Source organism: Perognathus longimembris, chromosome 1 (assembly GCF_023159225.1).
Source record: "Perognathus longimembris pacificus isolate PPM17 chromosome 1, ASM2315922v1, whole genome shotgun sequence".
NCBI lineage: Eukaryota > Metazoa > Chordata > Mammalia > Rodentia > Heteromyidae > Perognathus > Perognathus longimembris.
Window position 1 is genome coordinate 12,710,137 of NC_063161.1, and position 24,373 is coordinate 12,734,509.

The following is a 24,373-nucleotide window of genomic DNA, read 5'->3' on the forward strand; positions in this document are numbered from 1 at the left end:
AAAGCAAAGTAGCTAACAACATGAGCGAAAAAGGAATTAATAATCTTGAAAAACACTTAGTTGATGTCACCAAAGTTTCAGCATCAACAGCTTTTTACTCTTACTGAGATTTCCTATTTCGCAGAAAGTATTTGTCAACTATAAAGAAATATACTTGAGAAACACTCATAAAAAATAAATTGGGGGCATTGCTTAAGTGGTAGAACACTTGCCTAGCAAGTACATGGCCTGAGTTCAGACTCCAGTAACCACAAAAACTTGCAATGGACCAAAGTCTAATAAACCTGGCTACTAAAGGAGCTGTTGGGTATATACTTTGAAAGTTCACTTAGGTAGTAAAGATGCAGTTCATGTAAGGGCAAATGGTGAAGATGAGTTGTTGTTTTTTCCCCTCCCTTTGAGGTTCCCTTGGACGTTGTCACCTGGTTCTGGGGAGCCATGAGAGAACTGGTATAAGCTCCACCCAAGGCCCATCTGATAAGCAAATAATACTAAGTAGTGTGTGAGCGGGCATGTGCGAAGGGAATCTTTCACTGGACAGCAGTTTTAGTGTTTTATTGTTGCTTATCACTAACGGCATGTGAAGCCCAAACTTGGTAACTGTGGCCACGGGCTGACTTTGCAGTCCTAACTGAAAGCCTCATTGGGTGTGTTTTACAACATATTTTCTCTAAGTGAAATTGTTAGGGATCTTGGGGCATCATGCAAAGTACATTCCAAGTCTGTTAGAAAGGTGTAGCCATTCTCTAAGTCCTGTGTTGTCGTATTTACGTCTTCCTGGTATATTCACGGGCAGCAGACCCAGGATTGAGAGCATCCAGCAGTGTTAGTGACAGTGGCCTTCATTGATCCAGCAGGACCCAACATAACAGATTAGCATTTGCCTAGGATGATTCTTTCTAAATAGAGAATAAATTACTCATCAGTACTCAGAACAGAAGCTTACTAGTGGCTGTGAAAAGAAAGCTAATCAGACTGTCCTTTGCTGATGACATAAGACATAAACGTGTGTGTGTGTGTGTGTGTGTGTGTGTGTGTGTCCTAGTTCACACTGAGTCAACACCAGTGGCAGGTTAGAACATGGTGTCCTGCAGCTTCTGTGGTAGTACCTGTCTTACCATTTCTGCCCTTAGCCTGTAATAGGAATAAAGAGAGCATGAGAGTTAGTAACAAAGCTGTTTAAAACTGGTAAGTTTTAAAAACGCTAAAACTGCTCCACCAGAAAATAAAAGGTGGAGAGAAAGAAACAAAGTACAGGTGGGGAAGGTAGACACTAGTCCTGTATCAGGACAGGGGAATTTAACAGCTGGAGACACATTGGAAGCAAACTGAAAAACAGCATAGAAAATTTGGCATGCTTGGCTGTGTTTGAATGATAGGAAGTGTCACTTTCTTTTCTGTATCTCTGTATTTTTCAGTGGACTTTTTGCAGTTATGAGCTGGGATTCGTGTCTGTCACCCTGTGAGATCAGGGTTATTGGTAGTTGGCTTGTTGTGATCAGTTTGTATCAGTTTCTCATTAACCCAAGCCCCCTGTAATCCTCTCTTTGTCCAGTGGTGACACCTAAATCAGTTGTTAAAATGGCAGCCATAGGAGACTGAGGTTCTGGGTGTAGTCCTGACTGTATTCTGAGGAAGGATATATCAAGACATGAGCTGAAAAACTAGAACTTAAACTTACACTTCAGGCCTTCATGAGGAGTACCCGATGACCACTATCTCCATATCTTCAGAGTACTGTCTCCTTCCCAGAGCCCCGGGCCTGCTCTGGAGAGGAAGTGCTGCCTGGACAGATGGGCCCCGAGTGTGGTGTACAGCAAGATCAGGACCTGCCCACGGCCCTTGAAAGCAGAGGCCCGCGGGAGTGTCCGCAGAGTGTGGACCTCTCTTCTCAGGAGAGCAGAGCTCTTCCTGTCAGGTTTTATTTTCCTCTGCTCTAAGATGCTTTCTTTTCTCCTATTCAGAAGTCAGCACTTTAAAGGATCTTTTTGGACTCGCCAGCAATGGTAGGCATTTTCTCCATTCTTGGCTTGTGGGTCTGGTGATGTGTGTGACTTTAATGTGGGGAGAAGATGGTGAGTGACTGTCCCTGCCTTTCTTTCGGTCTTCCTGGATTGTCAGATGTGTTTCTTTTCAGAGCACGACCTCGCAATGGCCAAGTACAGCAGGCTTCCTAAAAAGAAAGAGAATGAAAGGGTAATATGCATTATGCGTTATTTTCCTATCATCTCCTTACACTCCTCATGTGTGTTCCTCTTGGATTTCGGGGTACTGTGGGCATCCTGATGGACTTCTATCTTCTTCCTGTATGTGGTCCTTATAAATCTATCCTGAGTTTCCTCAGTAGGCATCCAGCTTTTTCATCTGGCTTCTTCAACACCAACTTGCAACCACTGTAACATTGTTTCTTTTTTTTTTTTTTTTTGCCAGTCCTGGGCCTTGGACTCAGGGCCTGAGTACTGTCCCTGGCTTCTTTTTTTGCTCAAGGCTAGCACTCTGCCACTTGAGCCACAGCACCACTTCTGGCCGTTTTCTGTATATGTGGTGCTGGGGAATTGAACCCAGGGCTTCATGTATGGGAGGCAAGGACTCTAGCCACTAGGCCACATTCCCAGCCCCCATTCTGTTTCTTTTAAAAAAACATATGTTTGTTATACTAAGGAGTTGCAATTCAACACGTCACTTTATGAATACGATTTATGAATACATCTTGGTCATCACTCCCCAGCTTGGTGCTCTGTCACGTGTCCCTCGGGTCACACGCATGCCTTGTCCACGTGTTGATAGAGTCCTCAGTCCCCGCCCTTTATGGGTTTTGCTCCTGTGGAGACTGCTGAACACCTTTATGCACATACCTTTGTTTCTGTTAGGTGATTTCCTTGGAGTACACTCACATAGGATCCCATGTGTCTGGCTTTTCATGCCTGCCGCTGTATTGTTTTCTTCGAGCGCTGTTGCAGTATGCACTGCCTTAGGCGGGCCTGGCCACACAGCCTCGCAGCACCGAGTAGTTTTTGTTTTTGTGGGGTTTATTTGTGCTGGTCCTAGGACTCAACCTTGGCCTGGGCTCTATTCCTGACCTTTTTTTCTCAAGCCTAGTGTTCTACTACTTGACCCATAGCTTTACTCTTGGCTTTGTTTTTGGTTTTGTTTTGTATGCTTAATTGGAGATAAGAGTCTCACAGACTTTTCTTCACAGGCTGGCTTCGAACAGCAATCCTCAGCTCTCAGACTCCTGAGTAGCTAGGGTTATAGGTGTGAGTTCAACAATGTTGGTATTTTTAATTGAGACTTTTTTTTTTTAGGTTTAGGTCCAGTCTTATCTCTGTGTTGTTGTATATGTCACAAAAATGGACTTAATGAACAATCACATGTGTTCTCAAGTTGTATCCTCTTGCAGAATTGCCATGCCAAGTAGACAACTTGAAGTTTTCCCTTCTTCACCTTTAAACCAGGTCAAGACTGAAGTTGGGAAAGAGGTGGCAGCTGCCCGGCGGAAACAACACCTGTCGTCCCTTCAGTACTACTGTGCCCTCAATGCGCTGCAGTACCGAAAGCGGATGGCTATGATGGAGCCCATGATGGGCTTTGCCCAGGGACAGGTAGGGAAGCCCCTTCCCCCGAGGCAGAAAACCTGAGGAACGGAGGCTCAGCTAGAAAGAAGCAGATGTGCTTTCGGAGAGCTTCCAGCTGGGCTGGCCCATGTGTAGCTGGACCTGTGGGGTCATATGTTCAGGAAATGATGGCCCAGGCCCAAGCCTTCCTTGGGGAGGAGTCTGCCTGGCCCTCTGTCTGGCTCTTTCTCTATGTCATCCTGATCCAGATGAAAGTCTGGTCTGCTTTAGCAGTCCCAGCTCCCCGCTCAGGTTGGAAGTGCTGGCTCAGAACCAGGCCTGTGCTTTTCCTTTGTTCCTTTCTGCACTGCCATGCTCACACACTGGGTGATTCTCAGATGATTCATCCCTAACCTTGCTGCTAGTGTTTTACCCTGGCCTGGGGATTTATTTCGCCACATCCCTCCTACTTAGTGGTCTACTGAATATTTGTTTTAAGATTGATCCACTTTAGGGATGAGGATAGGACTGCTTTCCACTTGCCTCACTTCAACTACTGTGCCAGCCCTAAAATCTCCCTTGAGCATGTGAGAAACACACTTGACAGCCTAGGAACAGAAGGGATGTGAGGAAGCAAACTATTGAAAAGAATGAAGCCATCACTTTTAAGCAGCCTTCCATAAGAACATCTTTTGCTTTTATAACACAACTTATAACATATTTGAAAAGAGCTACAATGTGAGTCTCAGGGAGAAAGGAAGCACGGGATGTCTAAGCATCTGAGTTCAGCTGTCTTGTCCTCTTACTGTGGTTGTTACCCTGATGAGTGCGGAGTTCACATATGTCCGTGTATTTAAAGTAATATTTAAGTAGAGAAGTAGGGTCTTTCTATGTCACCTGAGTAAAGCTGGCTTAATCCACAACCAGCACCATGAGGCTTTTGTCCCCAAATCCATAAGAGCATTCAGTCTCTGCCCTGGCATTGTGATGGGCTCTTTCTTGTCCTCCTTTCTCTTGGATGGCCATTCCCTGTGTTTGGTGGGGGGGGGGCGGTGTAAGCACTGGCCTAGAACCAAGTTACAGGCCTAGAACCAAGGAGAGTCTAGAAAGACAAGCCTTCCAGTCTGCTGGGACAGGGCTGTGGTGCTTGGGTGGAAGAAAGTCTTCACAGGGCCCAAAGGATGTGGATGCCAACTGGTTCCACCGCCATGGTCAAGGGCTGCTCTCCTCCTTCCAGCCTGGGCTTTGTGAGTGAGCACTGGAGCCATCAGAGAGGTGGGTGCGGGTGCCACCATGGAAACACAGCCCCCAGCCAGGAGGATGGAGCAGGATTGGTGTCCTGGCCTGAGGATAGCACGTTTCACCTGAAAAGTACCCGGATTTCAAGACACAGACAAATTAGTCCCTTCCCTTACTGATTTTTAAAACTCTCATGAAAACTAGTTGTTTCTGTGAGTTCGCCCTATGGGTGATTTGGGAGTGTCTGCTGTCCTGCTCCAGCCCTTGGAAGTCAGTGTTCACTGAAATCAGTGTTCCCTGCTCCCCCGCCTTTGTTAGCTGATGGCGGTGTAGCAAGGGCAATTCTGCTGTTTCTTATGCCCATTTGGTGAAGACTGAGTCAGGCTTCTCAGCACCACCTGCCTTTGTGGAGGTGTGGCTTCTGTGGTCCTTGGTAAACAGGTTTGCAGTTAAGTCACGATTCAGTCCTCAAGCCCGCACAGAGAGGTTTTGCAGTCTGTATACAGGCTTTTGAGCACATAAATGACCTCTTGCCTAGGCCTGACAGGGGAAGTGCTAGGTCATGTGGCTGTAGAGGTCAATATCTTCCCTTCCCTTCACCAGATGTTTTCAGGGATAATGGGGCCTCTATCCCAAAGAGATTACTGAGTGATCACACAGCTGTGCCATGGGCTCAGAGTGACCACCCAAAGCAGGAGAAGGTCATGCAGGAGAAGGACAGGAGACACTCTCAGAAGATCACGCCTCTAGAAACATAGAATGTTTATATGTAGGTTTAATGATGTTAACTGGTGAGTGTCATATTGGTGTTTGACACTGCAGGGATTGACAGTGGCATTCACAGTGTTGATGTCTGTGTGATTCAAAGATCATGAAGCCAGGACAACCCCTGCGTGTTAGTTACCCTGAGTGAAGATAATCATGGTCAGGTGATTTGACCCAGTGATAACTGAGGACATCAGTGGGGTGCATGCTTTCCCAGGCTGTCTGCAGGCAGAGGGCAGGATGCAATGATAGCTATTGGCCTGCTCAGGGTGTACTGAGCCCCTCTGTGACCACCACCCAGGGCAAGCAAGCTCCTGGACCAGATGAGAGAATGTCCTTGCTGAATACTTCTCTTTCTTCTTGACCTTGGCTCATGACTTACCTGCCCATCATCATACATGTCAAATGCAGTGTTTTATTCCTAGTGTCCAGATTTTTGAAAGCCAGTGGCCACGTTAAGAATGGCAGTTTGTGCTTTTCAGGGTGGGTGGTTGAGCAAGTCAGCAATGCCCAGATGAGATCTTCTCCCTCCTTCTCTCCCGAACTCTGTCCTGCAGACCTTCTGGAAGTGAGTTTACAGGAAGGAAGCATTCCTTCCGTCAGTACTGAAAGTCGGCCACTGCCGTTTCATTTCCATACAGCACTGTCTTCAGGTCTCCTGGAGGCCCTCTCCTCTGGGCAGAGAAAGAGTCCAGAGAGAATGTTGGGGAGAGGGGGCTTTTCCTGTGTTGAGCAGGTACACAGTGCCAGGGCCCTGCCATGTCCTTGGTGCATGTAATCCCCTCGGATTTCATGTCATCATTGGAAGGGGCTAAGGGGGACCTTTCATCCAGGTTTCCCTCTGCGGCTGCTCAGTCTGTCTGCCTGGGTCCACAGCGGCCGAGGGAAGCAGCGTTCAGGGCTGCCCTCTGAATGGCTCACGCTGCCACAGCAAGTGCTTGCCTGTTCCTTGCTGGTGTCACATGTCACCCTTACACTTCACATGAGAGACAGAAAGGTGAACGAGACCTCAAGAAACTCCAGAATCCATGTAAGGAAATGGTCGTTGCTATTAATTTCAGAGAGAAAGCATTGAAATTCCTAAGCGACTTGGAATGTACAGGACACTTACCTTTCACTATCCCTGCCATTTGTCACCTTTCTGCAGACAGTCGCACTCAGCCCGTGTGGCTGGCCTCCCACTTGGGACATCCTCCGTCACTTTTTTCATACCGTTTTTATTTCTTTCAGATTAATTTTTTTAAGAAGGGAGCAGAGATGTTTTCCAGTAGTATGGACAACTTCTTATCCTCCGTCTCAGGCATGATGCAAAGGTAACACTGCTGTCTGGTTTGTCTCCGGGAGGTGGGGCATTTCTGCCTGCAGAGGGTTACCCAGCCCCTGTCCGTGCCATGAACTCTGAGACAGTGCCTCACTTGTGTATGTCTGGGGAACAGAGTTGAATGGTAACAATTTCTGCAGTTCCTGACTCACATGAAGTGCAGGCACCAAAGAGGCAAATTACAAACGAATCCCTACAGGGTCCTTCTCCTAGAGCCCAAGTGCCTGTTGTCAGGACCGCTTTGTCAGTCATCAGGTTTCACACGGCATGAGCTTCTGAGTGCTCTTTAGATTTGCTTTTGTCCTCTGAGAGAAGGGGATTAGCAATCACAGTTTCTTTGCCTTTTCCAGAAATGCCTGCTGTCATGTTAATTTATAATGGACGGCACGAGGCAGTATGAAGCTGGCCCCTTGGTTACTTTAGCAAGCTGCAGTTAAGCCATGCCTATTTCACAAACTCCATCGCTGTACTGAGATGGTCCCGCCCACACTGACGGATGGCCAGGCTGCCCTGCTTCCTGCCTCCTCTCTCAGCCTCCACCGTGGCTCCGAGGCGGCCCCTGCGCCCCAGAGGGCCAGACTCATGGCACCTAGAGGACACATGGCTGACTCCTTACATTCCAGTCATAGTTTCTGAACATAGAAATACCTGTGTGTATTTGTATGTGTGTATATGTGTTTAAAAATGGAAATGAAGGTGGCATTTCATTTTATTTAGAAAAAAGAGAAGGCCACTCATTTCCTTCAAGATGTTATATTTTAAAAGCTTAAGCCAAGTGGCAGCCTGAAAGACTCTGGAAATAGAGACTGGACCCCAGGCGAAATCAGTGGTGAGCTGGAAGCGCACTCTCCTTCCTGGGTCGCTGAGCCAGCCGCTTTAGATTTATGCTGGCACCAGAGCAACTGCCGAAATCTCTTTGGACTTTTTGCCTCTGGGAATGTTAGGAGAAAGTAAGAAAAGAGCCCACAAATCTGCCACCCCTTGTTTTCCATCACTTCATCCTGCCTTTATTCTTTGTTTCTGGTGACCACGATGCTTCGCGCATTTCTCATGCACATGAAGCGAAACAGTTGAAAGCAAGTACTTTCCTCCCTCGTTCCTTGGGATCCTGGGAGCCTGAGATGAGCTGTGAGGTTTTTAGCCTGAGTCTATATGGGTGGGGTGTGCACAGCTGTTACTGTGAACACCCTGAACTCGTGTGCAGCACGGCACCCCAGTACACGTGAGCGTGTTTCTGAGGAGACAGTCTTTGCCTCTCCTCAGACCTACGGAAGCTCAAGAGCTTCAGCAGTGCTCTTGGCTGTGCCAGGTTTTTGCTGGCATTCCATGCTCTGTGACGAGCCGGCTCAGCCAGTGAGGCCTGTCCAGCTGCCAGGTCTGCGGGCTCCAGCGGTAGAGTGCCTAGTCACCCATTCAAATGGCAGAAAAGCCATAATTAACCTAGATAGTCTGTTGCATCAAACAAGAGGAGGTAGACTGTACCAGCTTGGGGTGACTTCACCATGGAAGAGAGACAATATCAAGGCAGTCATTTTGAGGAAACCCTGGCCTTGCTCACTCCTTTGTGCCCCTGATTTTAGGGCTCATGGTCTTGCTATCTTCCCTAACACAGTGAAATGGGATGCCACTTCTTCCATTGATATTCTCCTGCTCGCAGAGGTGTGGGCCCCTGAAGCCGGCTGTGGCTAGGGCTTTATAACCCACACCAGTCACCACTGGGTGGGGAGCCTGGTGATAGCTCATCTGTGGGCAGAAGGGCAGCTGCTGTTGGGGTGGACTCCGCCTCAGCACGCAGGCACCTGGGAGCCAGCACTGTCTTACTACAGCCTCTCCTACCCTCCTGTGGTTCTTACCCATCACTTCCCCATTCCCGTAGCTCTCTCCACTGCCCCTTCTCAAACCCAAGAGCGGGGCAGTGTCGCTCCATTCCTTAACAAGCTGTCCGCACACGCAGCCTCAGGATGGGCTCACAGAGCGTCTCCTAATAATCCACATCCACAGTTCTGCACAGTCACTCTTTGCCAGCAGGGAAATTGGTTAGCTGGGCTTGGCACCGAGCAGGCGGTCCTGGTGTTGTTCTTAGGCAGCAGTCTTACAGACACTTTGCTCTGCAGAACCAGATCCCTGTTCCCTCTAGCTTCGGAGCTTCACTGAGAGGGTGGGGACTTAGGGCTGTGGGAGGCTGGTGGCCCCCTTTGCATGCAGGGAAGTTTGGGGGAAGGGATGGAGACCCTGCCCCCTGCTTCAGAGTAGGCCTGTGATGAGGGACTGACGTACCACGTCTTATTTAAGCATTCAGGAGGAACTGGAAGCCGAGGTGGACAAGATGCAGGTGTCCCAGCAAGAGCTCCTTTCTGTCGACGAGTCTGTGTACACGCCAGACTTCGATGTGGCTGCACCACAGGTCAACAGGAACCTCCTCCAAAAGGCTGGCTACTTGAACCTCAGAAAGTAAGGGCGCCACTGCCTTCCCCTCTCCGAACTCTCTTTTCTCCATGGGCCATCTCTTGGGTGGCCACTAAGGCCTGCGCAGGTCTGAGGGGAAGAGCTCCATCATAGCACCCCTCCCTCCTGGCCCCCAGGAAGCCTCTGCGCCCAGGGCCCAAAGTGCACAGAGAGGTGGGCGAGAACAGACTTGGGAGCAAGAACCCCATGCCGTGGACTCCCAGACACTGGACCACTGCCGACTCTGGTCACTGTGACCATTTGTAATGACTTCCTTACTGTAGTTATCCCGAGCGGTTTCCCTGGTCCCCTGCTGGCTGGCAGGAAGAGAACCAGAGACCTGCGGTAAGGCAAGGGTTGGGTCAGAAAGCTTTCAGTCAGTCAGGTTCATTTGGGTTACATCTTACACTTCACGTGCCTGTCTTTAGCTGTCTGTTCTGAACTCCACAGGGAGGGTGAGGTCTAGCTGCTACTGAGAACAAAGGGAGGGAGGGCGTGCTCAGAGTCCTGCCCTCTGTGGCAGACCTCTGGTAGGCGGAGCCTCTGTCTCTGCATGGGAGACCGCACCTGCTTCATAAAGTCCTTGTGAGGATTCAGTGGGAGCACTGCTAGCACTAGGAGCTCTCAAAGTTAGCCTTTTCTGTTTCTAGAAATTACTGGAGCAGGACGCCCGGTTCCTTGCACATAGCTGCCACTCTGCATTTGGAAATCCCAACAGAGTGCTCCTAAGGTCTGAAAACTTGCAGAGCTCACAAGTGAAATGCTACCTGTAGTTTGGTAGAGGTTTAACATCCCCCCCCCCCTCGCCCCACCACACACAAACACACACAGTTCTGTTGTTATGTGCAGCCTGGGAAGTGAGAACAGCCTCCAGCTAGAGCAAAACCCAGGCTGGCAAGAGCCCCCAGGATTTGGGGGGTGGGGGAGGCTGTGGGCTGAGGTGACTATAGACTGGGAACAGGTGGGCTGCACGCTCCGGAGGACAATCTTGCAGGTTTTCAGATCCCAGCGTGATGGAGTGCGGCCGCTGACAGCTTGGAAGCTGAATGCGGCTGGGCTGGGGATTGGTGCATCCTACCCACCTATCAGGAGCTGGGGCTGGGAGGAGGGCCCACCCTCTTGAGGTCACTCAAGATAAACTATCTCTTCTGCCACTTTTCATTTGAACGATTGTCAGAGTGGTTTCGCTTCAAAGGCATTCTTTCTAAATGCGTCCAGTACCTTGAACAGGCAACCCCACTTAGAGGTACCACTCCCGGGGCCTAGTGCTAATGAGCTTTTACACATGATTTTACAGCAAAACTGGGCTGGTGACCACCACCTGGGAGAGACTCTACTTCTTCACCCAAGGCGGGAACCTCATGTGTCAGCCTCGGGGCGCCGTGGCTGGAGGGTTGATCCAGGACCTGGACAACTGCTCGGTGATGGCCGTGGACTGCGAGGACCGGCGCTACTGCTTCCAGATCACTACGCCCAATGGGAAATCGTATGCTGCACAGATTCTTTGGGGGAGAACGAGTGTAGTGGACGCCCCAAGGAGGGCTTCTGAGTGTGTTCCCGTGGGTCAGCTCTCCCTGAGGGAGGCCCCACTCTGGGTGTTGCTCAGAGAAGTTTTACCTTGCTCTGTAAATAGGCACACACCACCCGTACGACCTATCAGGCCTTATTTAGGGAGCACTGGTGAGGATTTGTACCTGGGTGTCTACATGATAGACGTTGATTTTGAGAGAGAAGGCTGAGGCTGCTCTCGGGCACTTGGATTCATGTTACAGTGGGGAGGGCCTGAGGAGAGCAAGCAAGGCTATCTGAAGGGGACCATTTTTCAGCCCAAACAGGAGGTATGAACAGTACCTTCAGCTACTGGGGTATCACCTCTTACCATGTGGTCTCCACAAACCCCAGGTCTCCAGAGGTGATACTACTTTAAGCATGGCACCTTGGCTGCTTTTTGTGTGTACGTGTGTGTGTGCTGGTGCTGGGGCTTAGACTCAGGGCCTGGGCACTATCCCTTAGCTTTTTTGCTAAGGCTTGTGCTCTACCACCACAGCCACACACTTTCAGCATGGCAGCTCAGTGGAGATGTCATTCACAGCAGGTCTCATCCCCCTGAGATGGCCCAGTGGATTCCTCAAAGCCCAGTTGTCTAAGAAGTTCAGAGGCCGGGGAGGTGGCTCAGGGTTTGCCAGTCCACCAGTGGGAGAGGCAGTTGTCAGGATGGTGATGGGCAGCAAGCTAGCAATGCAAGTGCCCAGATCCCAGCCACAGTTACTTCACTCCTCTGGGCCCCTGGGTCTCATAAGATAGAGAATAGGGGGCTGGGGATATGGCCTAGTGGCAAGAGTGCTTGCCTTGTATACATGAGGCCCTGGGTTCGATTCCCCAGCACCACATATACAGAAAACGGCCAGAAGTGGCGCTGTGACTCAAGTGGCAGAGTGCTAGCCTTGAGCAAGAAGAAGCCAGGGACAGTGCTCAGGCCCTGAGTCCAAGGCCCAGGACTGGCCCAAAAAATAAATAAATAAATAAAAGATAGAGAATAGGAATGAGACCCATGTCCGCACCTGCTACAGATGTGAGGAGCAAAGGAACTAGCAGGAGGCAGTCAGCGTTACTGTTAGTATATTCCCTGCCCTCCATGTGTGGGTTTTCAGTTCTTACAAGTGTCCCATCCTCCATTGAGCATGCCAGGAAGTGGCTGGGCCAGAGTCCTGGTGGTCTTACCTCATCCACAAGGGCAGTCAGCAAGATGGTCCTCACTGTGGAATCACAAGCTTACCCAAGGCCTGAGCCCTTCTTATTTGGAAAGCCAATGTTTGTTTGAGGTCGCCCAAGTGCATTACTGGCAGACACCCACACGCGCACACGCGTGCACGCACGCACACTCACAGGATTTCCATTCCCTGGTGCCACCTCAGCAAATGAGAACATCCCTGGTCTCTGAGGTCTGGGGAGCGCCAACTGAGATGCCTTTTGTTGCAGGGGGATAATCCTCCAGGCAGAGAGCAGGAAAGAGCACGAAGAGGTAAAGCTTTGCCTGTTTCACCTCTGGCTCAGTGTAGTGCCTAACTGTGGGAATTCAGACTGTTTTCTAATGTCCCCTACAGTGGATATGTGCAATACACAACATCTCCAGGCAGATCTACCTGACCGAAAACCCAGAGGTAACTAGCCGCTGCCTGCACCTGCACCCAAAGGTAAGCACCCCCCGCCTGGCCTGAGCACGGTGTCTCCTGTGGCTTGTAGGCAGTCGCCATCAAGTTGAATCAGACGGCTCTCCAGGCGGTGACTCCCATTACAAGTTTTGAGAAGAAACCAGAAACCTCCTGTCCCAGGTAAATAAAGGATGAAGGGAAGCTATGGATCAGGACTCCCCATAGGCTGTTACTTGATCCTCACCACCGCACAGGGTGCCCGTGAGTCCTGTTGGGCAGGAGTGGCAAATGTTTTGTCCACATTCACACCCCCGACGAGCAATGGAGTTGGGATTCAGTTCTAGTTGCTGTGTCCCTATCCGCTCGCACATGCAGCGGGCAAGCCTGGGTGCCTGGCTTCCTGGGCTCCGCACAGCTAGAAACGGTGCATGAGAAGGAATGGCCGCAAGCCATGGACGAGGTTTGAGTCTCACTGTGGAGGACTCCGATGTCCTCCCAGGAGTGACAGCCCACTGGCTGAAGGTTGCGGGAAAAGGGGTGACGTTCAGAACCAGTATTAGGGAGAATGTTCCAGAACATTAAGGAGGCTCAATTGGATAGGGACTGTTGGGGAAAAGGAGGGTAAAGGAGACCCAACAGCATGTTGCCTGGATTGTTTGTAAAATAGAACATGAAGGAACCTGACTGAACAGAGGTGATAAAAATGGGAAGAGGCAACAACTCTGAGAAACATTTCAGTGCCATAATGAAGGATTTAACAGTTTCCACAGACAGCTTGCTTGTTAAGTGTAACTCTAAGGTAACTGGAAATAATGATCATCAGTGCAAAGCAGTCCACTAGCTACAAAAATGTCAGTGATAGCTGTGTGGCACATGCCCAAAAGATCAGTACTTGGGAGGCAGGAGGATTGAAAGTTAGAGGCCACCCTGAGCTTCAGTGCAAGAGAGATCTCAAAAACCCACAGGGAGGGAATATGGCTCAGTAGTAAAGTGCTCCTATGCACAAGACCAGAGTTGGAGCCCCGGCATTATAGAAAAACTGCTTCGAAGCACCACAGGGAGAGCCCTAGACAGAGTTGGAGACATGGATCTAAGGGTAGCTTTGCCTTCACACAGCTAGATGTCTATACGCAAGCTACGAGCTCTATGGGCATCTTCTCAACTTCATGACATAGGCAAGAAACCACAGCCTCCAATGCCCCATTTCACTCCAACAGGCCATCTTTCCAGGGCGCTGGTTATACTTTAATAAGTAATACTGTATTCACAGACTTATTCAGTAATTGGCTGTCCTTCCCTGATATAGAATAAATGAACCTGTCTTAGAAATGACACTACAGAGGACAGAGAAAAAGTCCCAAGAGGAGAGCGGAAGGGGATGACCTCGGCAGCCAACTGAATTAAATCAAAGGATGGTCCAGTGATAGAGGGGGCTGCCAGGCAGCCTGAGCCCTGTGGGTGGGGTGAGGGGGGGAAATGACTCTTAACTGCAGCCCTAGATAATGATGCCAAAAAGGTAGCAATGGCCTGTTAGCATGGGGGGAAGGCACCACACCAGTGGCTATGATGGGGGCCACAGTGGAAACCAGAGGGAGCCCGTGCAGGCCTGGTTGTGGAGATGCCCACCCGAGGAGCCAGTTACGTTCCTCACAGCGGTTATGGTGGCAAGGTAGAAAGATCTTAAGAGAGTGAGGAAAGATCAGGATGGCAGGTGGGAGGCAGGCTGTGGGAAAGGATGGGATTTTTTGAGAGGTGTGCAAGACAGGGGGAGCACTCTTCCCATACGAGTTGGCTCCAGTTGCTCAGGAGAACGCAGAATTAGGTATCCAGGAAGGAGGTGCAGCAGCAGTCTGGGAGCAGATGGCCTAGACCAGGACGGTGGATTTGGACTCTGGAGGTAAGGTCTCTGGGCAGTGTGGTGGGATGTAGGTGGAAGGAGGCCAGGTCATAGGCTCACTCCAGCCTGTGTGTAGCTCCTGGAAAGACAGCGGTAGTTAAAGATGGAGAGTGCTCGTTGAGACACTCCAGGATTGAGAGGACTGTGAATCCTCGCAGGCCGGTATCAAGCAGTGTCCTGACAATTCTGGTCTAAAGCACAAAGAGAACATCTGGCTGCTGCACGAGCAAGGAGCTTGTTTGTGGGGTGGGGTGGGGGATCCTCTGAGGAGCCAAAACCTTGACTTTCTCCCTTGTAAGCTTCTGCTCGTGTCATAGTTTCCTCCTAATGACAGAGTCAGACCCAGCAGATGTAACTCCACTAATGGATGACTGAGGCAGGGAGATCACTGTTCTGAATCCAGCTCACACAACTCCACAAGGCATCTCTTTGGTCCAAGGCCACAGAGCGTGTTCCTATCCACATTCCATTCAGTACGACCATCTGTCAAATGCCTCGTAGCTTCCTCCAGTGCCTTCAGTCATTGACATAGTTGGGAAATTGGAAAATAGTGACACAAAAATATGATGGCTTTTTTATGGCCCAGATACCAGAGTATCCATGACACCCTTTGCGTTTATGCTGTAGCTGGGAAAAGATCAGACGGTGAAGTTACACTGCCGGAAGGGAGGACACGTGGTGATACAGGCTCAGCACGCTGTCTTCATGGGCACTGTGTGAGGGGCAGCAGGGCCTAGGGTGCGGGGCTAAGCTCAGGAGGCACACGGGGTGCCAGTGGTGCCTGTCACTTTCTGAGAACTACCGGAGTCCAGAGCAGGGACTGAGCAAGGTTTCAGCTGCCGTCGTGGGGGAGTGGCGATCTGGGCTGGCGTTTGGGAGGAGTCCGTGACAGAACCTGCTGTGCCACACGTGAGGAGCAGCCCAGGGTGCGTGCAGGGGGGCGCCCCTGAGGCGGAGGGTGCGCTGAGGTGTTCCACAAATTATAGACACACTGCTGAGTGCCTAATGAATGCCACATAATAAATGACTTATAGCTCCTGCCTCAAAAACCTGTCTTCCAAGGAGAGATACAGCAGATTGGTAACACACAACTCTAGCTGCTGAGCAACAGATTATAGTCGGGAGACCTGAGATTATAAACCAAGGATATGAGTAACATTTGAGGAAGACTCATGTATAGAATGGGTTGAGGGAGTGATTGAATTTTCCCTTGTACTTTCTATTTGTAAGTCACACTAGCATCTAACAAACAGTTAAGTGCATTTGATACTTTTTTCCCCATTTATATTCCAGTCCAAACCTGAAAAATTTGGAAACAGAAAATGACACAATGGGTTCCAAATCAACGGTCAGTATTCCTGCCACAGAACTGATAGCAGCTGGAACGCCTATTCAATTTGACATTGTGCTTCCTGCTACAGAATTCCTCGATCAGAATAGGGGGAGCAGGTATGGGCTAAGGGAGGTCATCTCTGGGAGAAACGGACATAGAGCTGAGTCTTCCTGGCTCCACCCACCAAGGATTGATGCCATGCTGTTACAGTGCAGATGACTGACTGCTGACCTCTGGCTGTTTCCCTAGGCGCACCAACCCTTTCGGGGAAACTGAGGATGACTCATTTCCTGAAACAGAAGGTAAATGACTGTTCCTGCACAGCACGAGGGCAAGGGGCCACTGGAATGCCTTACGAACACAGTCTAGAAAGCTGGAACTTGACATGTGAATTCAAAGGACTAGTAGTGTGTTCTCTGAAAATTTAGCACGTGTAAAAGAAAGATGGGCCTTGAATTAAAAACGAGATAGCTCAGGGTTTTCTTCAGCTCCTTAAGGATTAGCCATACCCTTCTTAGAGGTCCTACACAGCAGAGTTGTCATTTCTGTTGCCACACTCCTAGAAAACAAATTCAGGGTCACGTTAAAGTGTCATCTTGGTGAGTTATAAGTACTGTGTTATTTCATTTAATACATGCAAAATACAAATAACTTGTTCTTGAGTTTGAAAGTGATATTGAAGTTGTTCTTGTTCATGTTTTTGTTGATTTATATTCTTCTAATGTACTTTAACATAAAACTGGATGAGTGGATCATAATCTACTCAGATGAGCAGATATTGAGTCCTTAGTCAAGGCATTTTAGTAATGAAAAGTGCCAATAACGCCTGAAATACAAGAGAATGCCATTAGAATGAAACTCCTTGCTTATTATTTTTAAAAGGAGTACTTAAGAATTTGTATTCCTTACAGTTCTAGGTAAAAAAAGTTTTAGTTTTTTTTTTTTTTTTTTTTTTTTTTTTTGCCAGTCCTGGGCCTTGGACTCAGGGTCTGAGCACTGTCCCTGGCTTCTTTTTGCTCAAGGCTAGCACTCTGCCACTTGAGCCACAGCGCCACTTCTGGCCGTTTTCTGTATATGTGGTGCTGGGGAATCGAACCCAGGGCTTCATGTATACGAGGCAAGCTCTCTTGCCACTAGGCCATATCCCTAGCCCCTACTTTTAGTTCTTTTAAAGATGTTATTAGTCTGTGAGTCAAATTTGTCTCTATGCAAAAACCTAACAAACTTTTTAACAATCCACACTATTCCATCAGCTCCACAGAGGGCTCGCAGTGGTTTCAAGTTCAAACCCAGGACTGCCACAAAATTGGGCATAATCATTTATAACATTATCCCGGTTATATTTTCCTAGCAACATTTTAATCCTTAAGTTTTAGGGCCAAATAAAAATAAAAGGTCTCCATTTAAAATAACAGGTAAATGGATTCTTGTTCCTGCTCTTGTCAGCAAGTCTCAGGCTGTATGCCATTATCCAGAAGTCATCATTGACAGCTCTTTAGAATCAAGAAGCAAACTGCTTCAGTTCAAGATCTCTGTTAGCTTACAGGATGGCATGAATCATGGGAGACCCTAGCTCTTGCTTCACACAAACACTGTGCTACATGGGCCAAATAGTGGCTTTTCTAACAGCAAGTGGAAATGCTCTTGAGATTTAGTTCTTGAAGAATGTTCATCTGATCCTATCGTTCATTTAATAAATTTTTAAAAAGAGCCTTTCCAATGTATTGAAGCAGTTCCAAACTGACAAAGGCAGACAACACAAGATTCAGGGCTTTTGCACAACCAGACAGCTTTGGCAGATGCCCTTCGTAAAACACCTTCAGCCTCTTCCCAGTGGGGCCCTTGACATGGACTGTGGATCGCCAGCAGGAGCTAGTGTGGCCCTGAGCAGAGCTCGCTCTCTTGCAGATTCCCTTTTGCAACAAATGTTCATAGTTCGGTTTCTGGGATCGATGGCAGTTAAGACAGACAGCACGACTGAAGTGATTTATGAAGCAATGAGACAAGTCCTGGCTGCTCGCGCTATTCACAACATCTTCCGCACGACAGAGTCCCATCTGATGGTCACCAGTCAGAGTCTGAGGTACAGTTTCCTTTTCAGACTCTTACGCTTACATGGGTCCCCTTTTAAGGCCTACATGCTCATTTGGTATGTTAGTACTAGAATATTTGGTTAGATGAAGGTGCTTTGTTTGGTTTACTCCCTTTAACCCCTTTTTATATTTTGGTTTTATATGCTATAAAAGATATTCCTTTACAACAGGAATTGCCAGGCATACTGGCACATAACCTGTAATTTCTACACAAGAGGCTGTGGCAAAAAAAATCCAAGTTCAAGGCCAGGCTAAGCTACGTAGGTGAGATAGTTCTCAAGGAAAAAGGTAGGGGAGTGAGGGTTGGCGAAGATTGGGAATGTAGCTCAGAGTAGAACATGCACAAGACTGAGGTCAATCCCTAGCACTGAATAATTTTTCTTAAATAAGAACTGTTACCTTGAAAATTCAGTAATCAACAAATATAGGTTATCTGAGTGCATAAACAACTCATTTATGTTTCATATACACAACGTAACTTGAAGATAATAGGATACAATATTTTTGGTAGTGTCATGCATGAAAAAGTTTTCATGGGATGGAATGTTCTACTTGTGGCATGGTGAGAGGATACTTCAGAGTAAACTTTCAGATTTGGGAAATGCAGGTCACATTCTGTTCATGATGATGTCATTACTCATTTTTCTCCAACATTAAAGGGTTTTTGTTGTTTTTGAATACTGTTCCTAAAAATTAGCAGTGATAAAGAAGGAACATGAATCTGCCAAGAACAACTGGGCCACCACCAAAAATAGAACTTTGTGAAAAGGGTAAAAGCGAGGCAAAGCAACAGGAACTACATGATTTGGGTTCAGGGCAGTACAATCTACATGAACACATGGCTGCTGGAAAACTAGAATTTTATGGGGGACTCACTTTGTCTCCCTGGCATGGCACTGCTTTAGAGCAGACGGTTGAGGGCTTATACCTGGGGTCAGCATTTCTTAGCTGCACTTTGAGCAAGTTATTTGACCTCTGTACCAAGGGTCCTTCAACTACACAGTGGGAATAGCTGGATCCACAACCCATAGTGTTGTCATAAGGAATGAATGAGCTGCATATTTAAAACATTTACAAAGGACTGGCACATGGAAAGTACTCGATAACTGTGTGTCAAAAACATAACCAAGACTTCAAAAGAAATTCTCATTTCGTTTCTGTCATTCTCTAGAGCTGCCCTTTTCAATGTAAACCTTATTTGGCTTGGACTATTTGTGAATAAAACCTTATCTTTTTAAAGCTTTTCTCCAATTATGTATAGGACTTGTTACACAGATTGGCTAATTAATTTATGCTTTAAGGCAAGGTCTTTATATTTGCTTATTCTAGACATTTCAGAAAAGTGTAATCATAACTACTTTTGGAAAAAATTCACTTACAAAAATTTGTAGCAGTTTTATAATTGAACATGTTAATTATTTTAAACAAAGGTACATAGTATACATTTATATAAAGACAGCAATAATTTCTTAAAATATTTAAATAGTACATTCTGAAATGCTTTCTTAAATTTAAACATTACGTCAAACCCAGATCCTCAGATCTCAACCTCCTAAGTAGCTAGGATTACAGGTGTGAGCCACCAGTGCCCAGCTTGCTGCCTTTTTTTTTTTTGGATAAGCACCAAAATATTGTGAAATCACTTCTTCTATTTTCTATCTCATCTTCCACACTAAAGACCCTAAATTTTAACTACAGTTTCAGCAGAGGCAGGAACCATAGCACATAGCCACAAAGAACTCCCACTTCAAAATGGCCTTATTTTCATGTGAGTGTATTCACATGATTGCATTCAGGACCTCTACAACATCTGCTAAGACAAAAAGTTTATACATTTGTAACATAATGAATCCCTTAAAATTTCAGGTTGATAGATCCACAGACTCAAGTGTCAAGGGCCAATGTAAGTACCCCCTACATTATAATGTTTGTGATGATTCCTTAGTTCACCTGTAAATACAATACCATTTGCCAAATTGCCCATCATGAGGAGTACATTATTATCCATACAGATTATCTTTGCCTGTCTGAGTTCCACTTGTGTGATTGTTCATTCTGTCCCTTTTCCCTCCCTAGTTTGAACTTTCCAGTGTCACACAGTTTGCTGCTCATCAGGAAAACAAGAGGCTGGTTGGCTTTGTCATCCGTGTTCCCGAGTCCACAGGAGAAGCGTCTCTGAGCACATATGTTTTTGAAAGCAACTCAGAAGGCGAAAAGGTCTTTTTTCTTTTTGTGAGATTCTGTAATATTTCAGTTGAAACAAGTCTATCCTTGATGCTTTTTTTTGGGCACAACCCCTTGCATAGCTTAGTCAGTTATTCTGTGCATCTCTGGTCAGTTCAGTAATACTGCCGAGGAAAACCATACTGAAAAAACACAAATCTGACTGCCTTAAAGTCCCTATGGGAAAATAAGCACAAACTAAAACAGGGTAAAGACTCAAAGTCTGGCTCAAGTAGTGTAGAGAGCCAGCTTAGCAAGTGCAAGGTCTTGAGTTCTATCCCCAGTACCCTCACCCTGAAAGATCTAATTGCTTAGTAAGATATCACAAAATGTTGAAAGTAGCTTCCTCCAATAGTCTCGGCAAAGCCAAGGAGGATGACATCAGTAAGCGAAGCTGAACCATTCCTGTTTAGAAGAATGTGATGACCACATCCAGTTCTGAGAAATTCATCAACATGAATCAATCCAGGACTGGAGGCATGGCTCAAGTAGCAGAAGGCCTGCTTTGCATGTTCAAGGCCCTGAGTTTAATCTCCAATACCCCCTGCCCTAAAATTAATCCTTTCATTACGTATCTGCCTGCCAGCATGTATATGCACATTAAATAGCTAATTAGGAGAGGGGAAAATGTCCTACTAGGAATTTTCAACTTTAGATTGACTTGGGTTTTCACTCAGCTGGAGTAGCTCATCTGCGGCAGTAACTGGTAATAGGAGCTCAGGGAGTGGTGTGAGCCGCGTGAAACATGTCTGCGGGAGCCGGTCCTGTCTGCCATGTGGATGCGAGCACTCGCCTCCCCGTACTTTCCACGCCACTAGTCTAGAATTATTTTTAATGCATTTCTACCTTTGGCAAACACTGTTTTTCTTGTCTTTTGCAGATATGTTATGCTATTAATCTGGGAAAAGAAATTATTGAGGTTCAAAAGGTAAGGAGCATTTTAGTGCTGGTTTAACAACTACTCAAAAGATGTCACAGAATAAAATTCTCTCTAAATGATGCCTACCAGGCACTGCCGACACATTTGGCATTTCCTGTAAGCATTCTATAACCACCAGACATCTGGGACCAGATGCTTCCACAGTCCCTGGTGTAACACAGCTGTACTTAGTAACACTACCACAGCTCTTGCCTTGTTAATTGTCTTGCTTGCTTACTTGTTGGCTAGCTTTCTTCTCTTTCATGATATGATACAAACTTCAGCACCCACCGTGTGCTGCACAGCCTGGCTCCTCAGAGGATCCTCACAGGCTCAGCAGCACTGAGATGCCACCTGAGAACTTCCTAGAAATGATCAACTCAGAGCTCCCTGTCCTTCAGCACCTCAGTCTTTCATATATCCATCAAGGTTTTGGAAATACTAATTTGAGTATAAGAAAACTCCTGGAAATACAGCTGTGATTAAGCTCTGTCCCTTCCCCAGAGGCTTCTCGTTCCACAGTGTCTGGTAGAGTTTTTGTGGTAATAGAAGCTATCTAAATGTGCATTATTTAATATGTAAGGTGCATGAGGCTACGAAAATGGATTTTAAAAATTTAAATAGTTAACACATAAGCTACACTATTCGTGCACTTAGCAGCATACCTGAAATAATTGCAAGCACTACAAATAAGAAATTTATGTAAGTGATTCATACAGGGACTGAACCCAGGGCTGGCCCAGCAATTACACTTGTGCTATGCCATCAGCCTTTTTCTTTTTCTTTTTCTTTTCCAAAATAGGGTTTGCTAACTTTGTCCCTACTAGCCTCAAACTTGTGATACTCTCTCCCTGGGATTACAAGTATGTGCTGCCATTCCCAACTGATGAGAGTTTATGGGTACAGGTCAGAGGTCAGCACACTTCTATAAAGGGCCTTTGTTTTATAGGCCTCTTATCTCAACGTAGGCAGTGTATAAACAAATGGTCATTGCTGTGCTCTAGTACAACTCGATGTATAAAAACAAATGGGAGCAAATTGGCCAGGGTTTTCCAAAATACTGATAAAGACTAAAAGACAAAAAAGGGATTTAAAAGATAAAGAAGATCGGTTTTATGAAAGAAGTTCCCCTTAGGACTCTCTTGGGAAGATGATTACAAATTGACTACATAAATGATGTTTTGGCTGAGAAGAAGAACTTAGCTGAGATTCTAGAATTAATACCCTTCAGATTTCACACAGGTTAAGAGCAAGGACCAAGGAGGCAGATGACAGAACACACTGAAAGCCCAAGCCAGGGGGGTCTAAGTACATCTTAAGCTTTTTCCTTTTTTCTCTCTTAAACTTTCCTAACTTCAGGATCCAGAAGCACTGGCTCAATTAATGCTGTCTGTACCACTAACCAATGATGGAAAATATGTACTGTTAAACGATCAACCAGATGACAATGGTGGAAGCCCAAGTGAAAATAGAGGTGCAGAATCTGAAGCATAACCCGCTTGGGCGTGTGGGGAAGATGCACGGAAGGAGCACTACCTCCCTAAGGGTTCTCAACTTCTCTGATGCACAGGCACCTGACCTGCTTTCAGAATGCTGACAAGCGTTTGCGAACGTACCCCTCGATATCTTGCTACTGAGACTTGGGAGGGAGACAATAAGAAATGGGTGACAACGTTCCTCTACAAATGCTATTTTAGGTGCTTTGTGGTAAGTCCTTTCGTTAGACTGCATTATTTCGTGCTCAGAACAAAAGCTATGAAAAGGCATTGTTCACTTGACTTAGATGTAATCTCCAGTTCCCAGTATCTTTTGTAAAAATAGCAAGAGCTGAGATTTACAATTTAATACTAAATATTTCCTATTAATATAATCTATTTTTGTATTTTACTTAATGAATCTTAAGTGCCTGTCATTCTTGATGTAATTATGTTCAGTCTGTCTCATTACTGGACCTCACAGCATTACATTGCTCTGCAGTTAGGTGGCAAGCACTAGTAGAGATGCAGGTCTAGTTCTGCTAACTGTTCCAGACATCATGCAATAAAGACACTAGCAGGTGAATGTCACAAAAGGTGGTCTACAACGGACTTACAGAACCAGCAGCATTCATTCAAAACTGTAAGGTCCTACTCTAAGATGTGATTTTAGTGGATATTTCCTGTGGACAGGGTGCAACTCTACTAGTTCCTGTTTCTTCTGAGCCAGACCCTCAAGTAAGGGACCAGTTAATTATAAAACTTATGTGAAGCACAGCTGCTTGTGGGGCATGGTATAAAGTTCTATTTCTACCCTGGTATTTTGGCTCCAGGAGCCAGCCCACTTGTCTATTCCTCCTACTTATGAAACAAGTGTAAGGATCTTGAACTGGTAAAGTGTGTTTAATTGTAACCAAGTTCAACAGACTCCTTTTATCTTTGTAATATTAACACAGCAATAAAAATTACCATTCCATATCTTTTACTTGTTGTGGTTATTTTCTAGATTATCCTTAGAAGAAAATAGTAAAGTCAGCTCTCTAGTTTTAAGTTAATACCCAAAAAAGGACATAATGAAATCCTAGAAGAAAAAGACTATAAAAAATACTTCTATTCAACATGTATAGAACATTTTTTTTTGGTTGTGGGGCTTGACCTGTGGGCCTGGGCGCTGTCCCTGAGCTCTTCAGCTCAAGGCTAGCTCTCTACCATTAGAGCCACAGTGCCATTTCCAGTTTTCTGGCAGTTACTAAGATAAGAGATGAGTCTCAGGGACTTTCCTGCCCAGGCTGGCTTTGAACTGCGACCCTCAGATCTCAGCCTCCTGAGTAGCTAGGATTATAGGGTGTAAGCTGCCAGCACCCAGCTAGATATTTTTTTTTAAATGGTAAATTAATCACAATGTTAACAACCTCACCAGATGCAGAAGAATCTATTCCTTTCACAGGCATGCCATAGGAGGCATGGTGAACTGGCCTACACCAGCGAGATTCTACATTATCCAATTAGCTCAGTGTTCATCAAGGCCTTATAGATGTGCACAGCATCCTGCATTACATCAGCACGTCCTGACAGGCTGCACAAGCCAACTGTCCTCTGGAATTTTCCCAGTGGAAGGAATGGAGTGGGGAACTTTTCTTTTTAGCATTATTATTACTTGAAATCTTTGACACCCTACTAAACTGTTCTTAACATGTAAAAGCCTTGCTTTATGACAAAAACAAACCAACTGGTAGAACTGAAACGTCCCTAACTAAAAGAAGGTATTCCAAAATGTCTACACATGAAGCTGAAAAGAGAATCATGCCAAAATTATTAAAGCTCACTACAGTCTACCACTTACTCTTAGTGAACACAGCATAAAGTGACATGATGTCGTCATTTCAACTTCCTCAAACAGTAGAAATTAATAACCAAAGAAGATAGAAGTGCAGCAATTAGACATTTCTCTAGTACA

At 46.5% G+C, this 24,373-nt stretch overlaps 1 protein-coding gene across 2 annotated transcripts in view; it reads left to right on the forward strand.

Moving 5' to 3' along the window:
• The window catches only part of Appl2 (adaptor protein, phosphotyrosine interacting with PH domain and leucine zipper 2), a 42,461-nt gene extending 19,067 nt beyond the window's left edge, over positions 1-23,394 (forward strand). Inside the window, exons 6-21 of one of the 2 annotated variants that reach the window (XM_048356763.1) lie at positions 1,965-2,006; positions 2,138-2,196; positions 3,456-3,602; positions 6,789-6,871; positions 9,172-9,330; positions 10,622-10,810; positions 12,304-12,346; positions 12,429-12,485; positions 12,568-12,656; positions 15,667-15,822; positions 15,956-16,008; positions 17,615-17,789; positions 19,666-19,702; positions 19,876-20,016; positions 20,903-20,950; positions 22,512-23,394. In XM_048356763.1, the coding sequence (XP_048212720.1) occupies positions 1,965-2,006; positions 2,138-2,196; positions 3,456-3,602; positions 6,789-6,871; positions 9,172-9,330; positions 10,622-10,810; positions 12,304-12,346; positions 12,429-12,485; positions 12,568-12,656; positions 15,667-15,822; positions 15,956-16,008; positions 17,615-17,789; positions 19,666-19,702; positions 19,876-20,016; positions 20,903-20,950; positions 22,512-22,538 (1,505 nt within the window). In that variant the 3' untranslated portion in view covers positions 22,539-23,394. Of the gene's footprint in view, positions 1-1,964; positions 2,007-2,137; positions 2,197-3,455; positions 3,603-6,788; positions 6,872-9,171; positions 9,331-10,621; positions 10,811-12,303; positions 12,347-12,428; positions 12,486-12,567; positions 12,657-15,666; positions 15,823-15,955; positions 16,009-17,614; positions 17,790-19,665; positions 19,703-19,875; positions 20,017-20,902; positions 20,951-22,300 lie in introns of both variants that reach the window. The other variant, XM_048356757.1, reaches the window with a different exon arrangement.
• The last annotated feature ends 979 nt before the right edge of the window (positions 23,395-24,373 follow it).